The sequence below is a fragment of the Lonchura striata genome, chromosome 30 (genome assembly GCF_046129695.1).
Source record: "Lonchura striata isolate bLonStr1 chromosome 30, bLonStr1.mat, whole genome shotgun sequence".
In the NCBI taxonomy this organism is placed as follows: Eukaryota; Metazoa; Chordata; class Aves; order Passeriformes; family Estrildidae; genus Lonchura; species Lonchura striata.
Genome location: NC_134632.1, coordinates 789,249 through 801,506, shown reverse-complemented (window position 1 = coordinate 801,506; position 12,258 = coordinate 789,249). Strand labels below are relative to the sequence as shown.

Genomic DNA, 12,258 nt, shown 5'->3' with positions numbered 1-12,258 from the left:
AATTCTCCCCCAAAGCACCTGGCTGGGCAGGCTGGGGCAAGAGGAAGGGCTGAAATGGCACTAAGAGCAGGGGGATTTCTCTGCCAGGGTGATGGAAATGCAGCAGGTGAAAAGATGTTACTTGAGATCTGCTCCTTTTCCTGCTGCTGGGCCAGGAAGCAGATTTGTTCCTGGTGCCAGGGGAGGGATGTGGACAGGGAAGACCACAGGGCAGCAATTCAGCTGCATTTTGGGGGCCCATGGAGTGGTGAAGGGGTAGGTCATGCACACAGCCCTGAGCTGGGGAAGCTCAGGGAGCCCAGGCAAGCTCAGCCTCGTTCAGCAGGAAGATTGAGCCTTTTTCCCTGGATCTCACTCTGGGTCATGTCAGGGCCTAGGACATGGGCACAGACTGGGCAGATCCCATCTCCTTCCCAGCCCTCACTGCCCAAGTGGGTGTCCAATGCCCATTGGCAAGGGCAGTTTGAATACCTGCACAGTACTTCAAAATCCTTCACAGAGTATTTCCATCCTCATGATTTACGACAAAATATTTTTCTGTCTCCTATTTTTCTCCCCCTGGATTTATCAGTTACAAAGACAACCTTATAAAACCCAAATATTGTTTTGTTCCGATTTCAGAAAAAAACCCCAAGAATTCAAAATCCCCACCCTCATGTAACAAAAGGGAATTGGGAACACATCACTTGCAAACTGCACTTGGGAATCTCCCCTGCTAGAGAGAGGGGGGGTCTGGGTTGGATATTGGGGAGAATTTCTTCCCTGAAGGGTAGGCAGACACTGGCACAGGCTGCCCAGGGAGGTGGTACACCCACCATCCCTGGAGGTGCTCAAGAAACAAATATATATGGCAATTCATGATACAGTTCAGTGGGCACAGTGGGGTCTGATCAGAGGTTGGACTCGATGATCTTGGAGGTCTTTTCCCACCTTAATAACTCTATGGTTGTACTTTAAGGCTGTTGAGAAGGTGTTGGCTGAAGGTGGAGAGGAAAGCAAGCTGTGGAACGCCGTTAGCCAACCGTGCACGAAGCCATCAAGGTGTGTCTTTAGCAAGAAGAGTTTTGTGGTGCATGTTTGGAGCAAGCCCAGCCCTGCCCACAAAGGATGCACAGCCAGGACAGAGACTCCATTTATTTCAGGGTAGTTCCACCAGTGCTGTGTCTAACAGGGTGGACATTTGTCTGCAGCTGAAAGGGAAACCAAGCTTCCAGCATCTGCCAGCTGCAGATCCTCTGCACATCTTGCTCTTCTGGTTCAGGATCTTGCACCTCTCAAAAGCCAGAGCTGCTCTCTATGGGTGAAATCTGCCTGGAGCCAGCAGCAGTGGCCACCTCGAGCACCCAGTGCAGCACCTCACCTTGCTCATCCCCAGCGTCCAAAGCCACAGTGGCCGTGGGTTGGCTCAGCTGTACTCATCCCGAGGGATGTCCACGCTGCTGCTCTGTGGCCTGGCAGCATCAGGAGAGGTTTTGATGAAGGTATCCCCGAGGCTGGTGCAGGGGAGGTCAGAGCAGGCAGCCACAAGGCCGGTGGGAGCCCTGCACTAGCAGCCTGCCCCCTCCGGCAGCTGGGAAGCGAAGAGAGCTAGCGTGTGATGGAGGAACTGGTACTGCTCGCTCGTCTGGATCATCCCACCTCTGCAAGGGAAAGGCAGGGCCCACTGACACTTCACCAGACACAGAACCCTGCTCCCAGGGCACAAATATTCCCGCTTCACCAGCCATGTCGAGATGCCTCTGAAACAGGCACCAGAGCAGCCCAAAGGAGAGAGGCGTTCAGAAGCATTGCTGGGCTGTTCAAAACGAGATTAGCAGCTGATTTGGTGCTAATTTTCACCTGTACTTCTTGAAAAGTGGCCAGGTGGAGTGTTTCTGGATTTCGTGGTGGAGCTGGAAGGGAGGAGCAGATGGCTGCCAGGTTCACAGCCCCTCTCCTCTCCCTCATGTCAGAGCTACAAAAGCTCTGACTGCAGAACCAGCCTGGCACTGGGGATTGCTTGTATCCACACACCTGCATCCCCCAGCCACCCTTCTGGTTTCTATCAGAAATAGTCCCCATGCCCTCCCCATGTCTCTGCCACATCCATGCCAAGCCCTGCTCTCAGGCTTGGCACCCAGCAGGACCCTCCCAGGAGCCACCTGCTCCGTGTACCCACCTGTCTATGCGCAGATGGCACACGATTCCAAGGATATCCACCTCCCCCTTGTCCTGCAGCTGCTGGCACCCGATCCTGGTGGCGATGAAGCAGCCGGTGCGGCCGATGCCCGCGCTGCAGGGCAGACACAGCTGGGTGAGCACGCACAGCACCACTGCCTGCACTCACACTGCTGAGCTGGGTGCACTCCTGCATTGGTTTGCTGGCATTTCTTCCTAGGGGGATGCTGGGCCCTGGCCCCAGCTGCCAGACCAAGCTTCTTAGGCAGGCAACAGAAGCCTCGGGCTGGGGTCACTCTGCCACGGCAAGGAGTCCTTGCCATGTGGCACAGCCTGGCTGAGGCTGCTCTGGAAGCACAAAACCAGTCTGTGCCCACCCTGTGCAGTGCAGGGGGCCCTGCAGCCCCCTCCCTCCCAGCTGGGCTCTAACCCCAGCTTTGCACATTCCCTAGGGACAAACGAGTGCTCTGCTCCACTGTCCCCAAATTCACTCAGCAAGGAGAGAACAGGCAGAGGCCACCTCCTGCAGGAGGGCTGTCCTGAAACAAGGCTCCACATCCAAGCCACAGGTGGTGCTTGGTGGCACAGGGAGCAGGAATCACAGAATTACAGAACGGGTCAGGTTCAAAGGGACCAGCCACAGGGTCACCTGCTTCCATCTCCCTGTTCAAGCAGGATCTTCCAGAGCTGGAGCTGTGTTGGTCCCAAATGCAGACCCCTCCTGCTCCCTCCCTGCTGGACCCCAGTGCAGGATATGCTGCTCTCGTGCCACCATCCTGCTGCCAGGACAGGAGCTGCAGATTGGCAGCTCTGCTGGAGGGTGGCTGCACATTTCTGCACCACCGTGGGACCTGTGTGAGGACTCGTGTGGGATTGACCCCAAGGAGAAGCACAGACAGGGCTCAGGGGAGCTGCAAGCTCTTACCTGCAGTGCACCACGATGGGCCCTGGGCTGGCTGCAGTCTGCAGAGCCTCCTCCACCTTGGACAGCAGGCGCAGCAGGGGCTTGGCTGACTCGGGTGTCTGCTGGTCCGGCCAGGAAGGGAAGAGGATGTGTTTGACCTTGCGGCTTTCCTTCCCAAGCTTTTCCAGCACGGAACAAAGAGAAATGGGGATGTGAGGGCACGGGCCAAATGAAACGGGGAGTTCAGCCCAAGCAGAGGTCAAGCAGCCCGTACCCATCTCAGCCACTCTCCTCCTGAATCCCTCTTTGACCTCTGCCAGACATGAGGCAGAGACCCCCGGGCCAGGGACAATGGCTGTGCCCCATGCCAGAGGATGAGAACACACGCAGAGGGTTCCAATGCTGCCACCAGAGTGCAGGCAAAGCAAGGCAGACCCTTTAGGCTGGTGTCAGCCCAGGGTGACACAGAGAGCCCATGGGCCAGGGCCCAACGACACAGTGCAAAAACACTGGGCTGGCGCTGCTCTGCCCAGCTGACCCCTTCTCCCCTGTACCCCAGGGCTGCCTCCTGCTCCCTCCCAGCCTCTCCAGGCTCTGCACACCCCTCCTCTGGCAGGGGCCTCCTGAGAATCATGAACCCTCCTCTTTCCTGCCACGGGGCATTGCCATCCCACTAGAGATCCCAGGGGGGTCAGGGGCACTGCTGGGCCCCAGCGTGCCCCCTCTGTGCCCCCAGGATGAGGCTCAGACCCACCTGGATGGAGAGGTCCCGCACCACGTACTCCACAGACTCACTCACCCCCTGCACCTGGATGGTGAAGGGGCCATAGGTGCCCTCCTTCTCGGGCCAGTAGTGGACACATTTCTGGAGAACAAGGCAGGTTTGTGGCTGTGGAGATGGTCAATGCACCCACTGGATGTTTGAACTGGGCTTGAGTCAGTGTTCTTGGGAAGGGGCAGCACCTTAGGGGTGCTAGGGGAGAGGGGTAGGTGGATGCAGAGTGATACAGAGGGAAAGCAAAGAAGGGACAGATCCCTGCCCCTGCATCTGCTGCCCTGCATCCTCTCCCATGCCCTGCCCTGGCTTCAGGCCCCAGGGGTGCATATCCCTGCTCAGCCCAGGAAGCTTCCAGATGCAGCTGGACCCAGGGCACAGGGAGGCTGTCGGCTGGGGGAGAAGGGAGCAAGGACATGGCCAGGAAAGTTTCCAGTTCTCAGTTGCCCCAGGCAGGTGCTGTTGGCTCCCATCCCAGAAGCAGAAGCAGTGGGCAGCAGTGCCCCCCTGGCCCCCCAGCTCTCCCCTAGGCTGAGAGCTCTCAGCCAGGGGATCCAGCCCAGGGGAGAGCTCTGGGGAGCCAGAGGGGCACTGCTGCCCACTGCTTTCCCCCATCCCTGGGGGTTGCCCTAAACCCTCTCTCCCATTACCCAGCTGGTAAAGCTGCCCAGAGCACACAGCCACGTGAGGAGGAATATTGCCAGACGGGGCCAAGGCTGCAGCCCCGGGCATCTCCTCCTCCACTTGTGATTCAGCAGGGCACCCTCGGAGACAGAAGCACAAGTGGGTGCACAGCCCCACATGTGGCCTCACACAACCCTGCGCTGCCAGCAGCACCCCTGGGCGGGGCATGTTCGGTGGTACCTCCTTGCGCTCCGGGAGCTCGGTGATCATGACGATGAGAGGAGCCTCCTCCTGCCACACCATCTGCCAGAAGTCGCTCACGGTGCTCAGCAGGGGTCCCTGCGTGGCGATGTACTCCCGGGGCCGCCCCGCGTAGCCCTGCCGAGCACAGCCCGTCAGGGGACAGGGCCACCTGGGCCACCTGGGCCACCTGGGCCACCCTGGGGCCACCCTGGGGCCACCCTGGGGCCACCTGGGGCCACCTGGGGACACCTGGGGACACCTGGGACCACCCTGGGGCCACCCTGGGGCCACCTGGGGACACCTGGGGACACCTGGGCCACCTGGGGCCACCTGGGGACACCCTGGGGACACCTGGGCCACCTGGGGCCACATGGGGACACCTGGGGACACCTGGGACCACCCTGGGGCCACCTGGGGACACCTGGGACCACCCTGGGGCCACCCTGGGGCTACCCTGAGGCCACCCTGGGGCCACCTGGGGCCACCCTGAGGCCACCCTGGGGCCACCTGGGGCCACCCTGTGGCCACCTGGGCCACCCTGGGGCCACTCTGGGGCCACCTGGGACCAACCTGGGGCCACCCTGGGGCCACCGGGGCTGTCCCCAGCTCCCTCCAGCCCTCGCCACGCTTTTCCCCTCCACGGTTTAGAGGCTGAGCTACACGTGCTGTTTCCTACTAAACCTGTCCTTAAAATGCTTTTGCAGATCTGCTGAGGAGCCACCAGGCATCGTCCCCAGCTCGTCCCATCATCCAGGAGCGAGTCCCTGCAGCTGGCCTTGCACACCCAAGTGCATCCCCAACTCGTCCCATCACCCAGGAGCGAGTCCCTGCAGCTGGCCTTGCACACCCAAGTGCATCCCCAACTCGTCCCATCACCCAGGAGCGAGTCCCTGCAGCTGGCCTTGCACACCCAAGTGCACATCCCATCAGCGTGATGGGTGCCTTGGCGAGGCAAAGCTCACACAAGGAGCTGTGCTCCTCACTGTGGCCATTCCCACAAGGACAAGCAGGAATCCCTGCTTCACAGCTGGCATCCTCTGTCTCCAGACACTTCTCCTGGTATAAAATTGCCAAAGGTATAGAAAATCCAGGCCTTCCCAGCAGTCTGTTAATGGTTTGGCCTCACACCAAAGTTGTACTGGCCCAGCTAAGAGACAGGAATGTTTTCAGGAAAATTTCGCAGAGCCCTACTTTCATACCTTGAAATGATTTATTTTTCCTAGGAAATGTGATTTTCCATTCACTTGGGGGTGTCAACCCTGGGAATTCCACCTTCCCCCCACAGCCATGCTCAAAAACATTTCATGGAGCACCATCAACAGGAACAGCATCAATGCCAGGCGGGGCTGATGTGATCAAACACCTGCAGAGCCCTCCCAAATTCCTGTGCCTCCCAGGCATGCCCAGGCAGGCTGGGTTGCCAATTTTCTGATGTGCCCATGAATTCCTGCACCGTTACACCTTTGAAGAGGCGAGGGGGAGGAAGGGGTCAGGAAATGCCAGCTGCACACAGGGGTGTGTGGCACAGGTGTGCTCAGTGTGCACACCTGTGTGCAGGTGTGTATTCCACAGGGACTGGCAGTGCTTGTGCATTGCCAGCAGTCAGGTGAGACAGAGGGGATGCAAAAAGAGGGGGAGATGTTGGAGTTGTGGAGGCTGAGAGTTTTACACTTTCTGTGCTGACAGACTCTGACCCCCAGGGGAGCACTCTGTTTGACCTGGGGCCATAGGGAAGGCTTCCAAAATTGATTGATAGCACTGGGATTATGAATGTATAGTTTAGTTAGAAGTGTGTAATATCACCAAGTAGAAAACTTTGAGTTCTAGAATACAATAATATATATAGGACTAAAATAGAAATTTTAAAGCATTTACTAGTCCTTCTTCACCTTCTTCTTCATAAGCTTTAGTAGTGTTTTGTAATTAGACAAAAAAGCCCGCATTGCAGACTTTGAGTAATTATTTGAGTTATTGAGTTAAAATGAAAATAATGTAGGTGTCATTTCTTAATTAAATAGCTTAGCCTTAAAAGACCTTGTAAAGAAAAGCCCAGCATCCCCGAGTGTCCCACGTCCTGGGGCACAGGGACAGTGCCAGTATCACCTGATGTGCAGATGCCAGGCTGCCTCAGGAAGACACAGCTCCTCTGCTGCCCGTGGCCCAGCTGCCCCTGGAGCTCCCAGCAGCTCTGGGCACAGCGTTCCTGTCTCAAAGGAGCACCCTCCGTGCTGGCTGCTGCTGTGCCACAGGCACCATCAGAAAAGAAACGTTCCTGACTGCCTCCAGCTCCACCTCCACATCCCAGGGGTTTGTCTGTCACCCCAGACAGCCTTTTCGGTGGGCTGCTTTTCCAAGTCCTGCTTTCCCTCACTGCCAGGCACCCACAGCACCCACAGCCTGGGCAGCCCAAGGGCAGGGTGCTGCAGTGAGATCACTCACTCAGCAGGAAGCCTGCCAGGCAAAGCTGGCACCTGGCTCACACGGGATCCCATTCTGGCAGAAACCACAGCCTGGAAGGGTTTGCACAGGGATGGAATCAAAACCAAGTTGTCTAAGTAACACCCTAGGGTCTGGGGATTTCTCAGTTTCTGGAAAGGAGCCCCACCACGAGCCAAAAATAAACCACACCCCATCTTCATTAGCTCCCTTCCTGGGAAATTGCAGCAAGCTCCCCGAGCAGAGAGGAAATCCCAGGATGTGTGAGGTGTGAGGATCTCTGAGCTGCCATAACCTGCTGGCACAGCTTGCCTCCCATGGCTTTGCCAGACAATGGGCCAGTGTGTGAGGAGGAGATGGAGAAGCCACTGCATGGGAGCCTTTTGGGGTGCTCAGTGTGCCCAGGACCCGAGAGCAGCTCCCTCCTGAGGCTCTCCCACCACGGGAACAAAGAATCTGCCCTGTGCAGATGGAGCCACATCCCTCCAGCTCCAACAGGTGTGGCAAGTGAAGTCTGCTGCCCCAGGGCAGCCTCAGGGGAGCAGGTGAGGGTGCCCCAGCATGTGTGACCCAGTGTGGCACCTGCAGCCCGGTGCCCTGGGAGCCCTGGGCTGCAGGCCCCGGGAGGACACTCACTGTGATGTAGTTGGCATTTATGTAGCTGTCTTCCTCCTGGCTGCCAGCCCTCCTGAGGCAGACCCGGCTCTCAGGATCTGAAAGATGTCACAGGTCTTACCCAAGGGACTGATCCTGCCCAGCCTCCCTGCCTCGACCTCAGGGGCTGGAGGTGAGTCCTGCTGCTCCGTGCCATGCCCAGAGCTGTCTGCACCCTCCCTCAGGCCTGTTCTTGTCCCACTCCAGCCTCACTCCCCTGGCAGGGCACAGCCCAGACCTGCAGGTGCCATAGTGAGCAGGTGGGCAACTCCCCTGCAGTCATCCCCCAGGACGTCCCACAGACCCTGACTGGAGCCCAGCCGAGTCCCTCCAGAACACCCTCAGCCTTTAGGACCATGCCAAGCCCCACGAGTGCTGCACACGTGGGGAGGACAGCCCTGGAGCAGCTCCCCATGTACCCCCCAGCTCTGTGTGCCCCTGGAACACGGCACCCAGCTCCACACAGGAGCAGCAACAGCACCCAGGGGTGCCCACCCCAGTGCCAGGGCTGCTCTGAGACATCCCTCACCCACAGGCAAGCACAGGCAAAGGGACACAGTGGAACGTACTGGGGAGAATGGTTTTGTATCTGTCCTTGAAAGCACGTCCAGGGATTTCCAGCTCCTCCGGACTCACAAAGTTGGGTGGGATTTTCTGCAGGGGGAGAAAACAGCCATGAGGAAAAGCCCATTGCTGCCACTCGTGTCCCCTGGTGGTGGCAGACCTGGCTGCCCAGCAGGGCAGAGCTGACCCAGGGGCACCACCAGGGCTGCCAGCTCCTGGGATGAGTCCTGTCTTCACTCCAGCTGTGGTGGGACTCCTTCCAGAGAGGCAGTGCTGGAAGAAGAGCATGGCATGGGAGGGCAGGACAGGGTTTTCCAGGGACCCCAACAGAACACCAAGGAGCAGGTGGGACGTGGGCACCCCTCCCCTCTGTTTGCTCACACCACCTGCCCTCCCCCTGGGGCTGTGGGCACAGCTGGGCTCAGAGTCCCATGTTCACCCCTGTCAGTCCCACCACTGCCAGCCCCTGCTGCCCCTCCTGTGAGGAGGGAGAAGGAAAATCGTGATCATCGCACCGAAAACTCTTCCTGGAGCTGTGCCAGGCTCTGGGCATGCTGCTGCAGCTCCTGCTTCCTCAGCACGTGGCTGGACGTCCTCAGAAACTGCAGTGTGATGTCCCGTGGCGTGCAGACAGGCTGGATGGGCTCCACGTTCCCTAGGGAGCTCATATCCAGCACCAGTGACACGTTGGAGCCCCTCCTGCAAGGCACAGGGGTCCCTGGCTGCCCTACTGCCACCCTGGGACAGCAGGACAGACCACCCCACAGCAGCACCAGGTAAAACCACCCCACACTGAGCAAAAGCCACATGGAGACCCCAGCAGACGGGGAGGAACAAGGAATTAACTGAACGTTTTGCCTTTCTGCTGGGAAGCCCCTGAAGGACTGAAGGTGTCGGGATCTGTCCAGGGCTGGGTGGGGGCCAGGGCTGCCTCCACACTCAGAGCTGGCACCTGCAGGTGCTGGCAGGCAGAGGGCTGGCAGGAAGGAATGTTTGGGGAGCCCTGGGGATGAGCAGTGCCACGGGCACCCCGAGGCACACTCACCTCTCCTGGAGCCGCACGTGCTTCTTGGCAGAGGGACTGGGCTTGTCCTGCTTGTCCATGTCCGCTGCAGCTGCCCGGGCTGCCAGGCTGCCCCTATGAACTCTGGAGCACACCAAGCAGGCTTGGACCATGCTGCAGCAACCACAGAGCCCTCAAACTGAAGCACAGCAGGGCCACACGGGGGGCTCTCAGCTCCTGGGAGACCTTGGAGCCATCAGAGGAGAAGCAGCTGGAAAAGCAAATCAGACCTGAGAGATACCACAAGGCTGGATGGAGCTCCCACACATGGTCTGCAAGATCTAAGTGCTCAGGACTTCAAGTCCTGGAAGCAGGACCCCCAGCCCTGTATCCAGGAGATACAGGAGATATCCTGGAGAGCTCCCAGCAGAGTCACCCTCGGGGCTGCCTGCAGCACTGCAGCCCACACTGGTGACCCTGGGCATGGCACAAGGGCCACCTGCTTCCCTGAGGGGAGGACACCCACCCTGTGGTGGCAGGGCAGGTCTGGTCTGGGGGAGCCCCAGGTGCTCTCCCCCTCCATGGAAGCACAGGGCCTGTGTTCCCAGCCCTTCCCCAGCACGTGCCCCTGCTTCGTCCTGGGGACATGGTGGGGAACAGTGAGAGCTGGAATGTCTGAGCACAGACAGCTCAGCAGGTGACACAAGGAGGCTGTAGCCACTGCAGGGAGTCTGGCCATCTCCTGCTGCAGGGACACACAGACCAGGCACCCTCAACAGCCTCACGACCCTGGGACGGCTTCTTCCATCCTGCAGGTCACAGCAAGTGTCAAGAGGAAACTGCTTTATCTGGGTGGTTGAGCAAAAGGCCATGGGGCAGCCAGCTGGGGAAGGTGCCAGACATCCTCCATCACTAGCCACGGGTCAGGCCCTGGCAGGGCTGGGGAAGGGCTGGGAACACAGGCCCTGTGCTTCCATGGAGGGATCCTGAGCCTCCTTCTCATGCCCTGCTTCCTCCCTGAGGAGGAGCCAGACCCACGGAGGCAGCGAATGATGCAGAGTCAGAGTTCTCGGTGGGCAAAGAGCAGGATCCCAGGCAGCCCATCTGCTCAGGGAGGTCTTGTGGAGAGCAGGTGTCCACATGGTGGTTGGGAACACAGCGAGGGCAGGAGCCGCTCCCCAGGATTCCCTGCTGCCCGGTGGCATTTCTGGGAGTGACAATGCCACCACTGCCACTCACACCGTCCCCGTGCCCCACGCAGGGTGTTCTCAGTCCAGGCAGGACAAGAGCAGCTGCTGAGCAGGGACAGCCAGTGTGTGCTCCCATCCCAGCGTGGCCAGGAAACACCTGGGAGATGCCCAGGGAAGCGCCTCAGCTGCCAGCACCCACAAGGAGAGCTCTCGCATGGCCTGCCCAGCATCCCAGCCTGCCTGGCATTGCCATCCGCACACACGTGCCCACCACCCCTGCACGGGCACTGCCCGGGCTCTGCTGTCCAGCCTGGCACTGCCCAAGGCTCTCCTGTCCAGCCTGTCCAGCCTGTCCAGCCTGGCACTGCCTGGGCTCTGCTGTCCAGCCTGGCACTGCCTGGGCTCTCCTGTCCAGCCTGGCGCTGCCTGGGGCTCTCCTGTCCAGCCTGGCACTGCCCAGGCTCTCCTGTCCAGGCTGTCCAGCCTGGCACTACCCAGGCTCTGCTGTCCAGCCTGGCACTGGCCAGGCTCTGCTGTCCAGCCTGGCGCTGCCTACCTGCTGCCCTCGGCGAGGAGCTCGGTCCTGGCACGGGCCCGCGGGCACCATGCTGTCGGCCTGACAGCGCGGTTTGAAAGTGTTCAGGAAGCTGCTTATCAAAGAGCTGCTGCCTCTGCCTCTGCTGCTTCCTCTCCCTCCTTCTCCCCCACCCCGGCTGCTGCCCACACACATACCGGCCACATCTCTGCAGCTCGGCTCTGCTGCACGCCCTGCCCGCCCCGCCAGCCTGCCCGCGGGCACGGCCGGCCTGGCCTGCCGGGCCCCGGGCTGGATCCAGGGGCGGCTCCAAGGGGCTGCTGGGCTGTGCTGGTGCCCGCTGTGACACGCTGTGACACGCTGTAACATGCTGTGACATGCTGTGGCACGCTGTGACACGCTGTGGCACACTGTGACACGTTGTGACACGTTGTGGCACACTGTGGCACGCTGTGACACGCTGTGGCACACTGTGACACTCTGTGACACACTGTGACACACTGTGACACACTGTGACACGCTGTGACACGCTGTGGCACACTGTGACACGTTGTGACACGTTGTGGCACACTATGGCACGCTGTGGCACACTGTGGCACGCTGTGGCACGCTGTGGCACCCCACGGCCGGCGCCCATGGGGCACGGAGGGGTGGGCGAGAGCAGCCGTGCGGCTGGCAGGAGGAATGAGGCAGCGTGCTTGGCATGGTGCCATGGGGCTGCTGGGGGGCACCATGCCCCACTGGCCCTGCAGGAAGCCAGGGTGAATCCTCCCATGCCCGCTGTCCTCTGGCCCAGGCCGTGGCCCGGCCGTTCCCCACGCTCCTGGAATGTGCCAGCTCTCGCTCAGTGCCTCTCGCCCTCAGCGCCTGCCTGCGTGCTCCTTGTGCCACCCCACTGTCCCAGCCCTGCCCACGCGGGGACACCCCTCAGCGCCCACGAGCACCCCTGGGTACCTCAGGGCAGGACAGGTGGGCTCCCGCTCCCCAGCAGGGAAGGGCAGGGCTGTATTTGGGGACGCAGGTCCCTGGGGCCTGGCTCAGGTGGGTCAGGTCTGCCCGTGGGGCACTGCACATCCTCGCTGACACATCCCCACTGCTCTTCCTGTTTGCTCTGCCGGGCTCTGCACACTTCCTTCCTCCTCAGCCCCCACGCCGCTGCGCTGCAGCAGCTCC

General features: G+C 60.2%; 1 protein-coding gene across 1 annotated transcript; it reads right to left on the bottom strand.

Moving 5' to 3' along the window:
* Window positions 1–1,119: 1,119 nt before the first annotated feature.
* Window positions 1,120–9,533, bottom strand: PTPN7 (protein tyrosine phosphatase non-receptor type 7). The gene is made up of 9 exons (XM_031506958.1): window positions 9,403–9,533; window positions 8,873–9,056; window positions 8,363–8,447; window positions 7,776–7,852; window positions 4,701–4,838; window positions 3,816–3,926; window positions 3,083–3,240; window positions 2,159–2,272; window positions 1,120–1,640 (listed from the first exon to the last, which is right to left on the bottom strand). Exons 1-9 carry the CDS (start codon window positions 9,531–9,533, stop codon window positions 1,547–1,549), a joined length of 1,092 nt encoding a protein of 363 aa, XP_031362818.1. The 3' UTR covers window positions 1,120–1,546.
* Window positions 9,534–12,258: the final 2,725 nt, after the last annotated feature.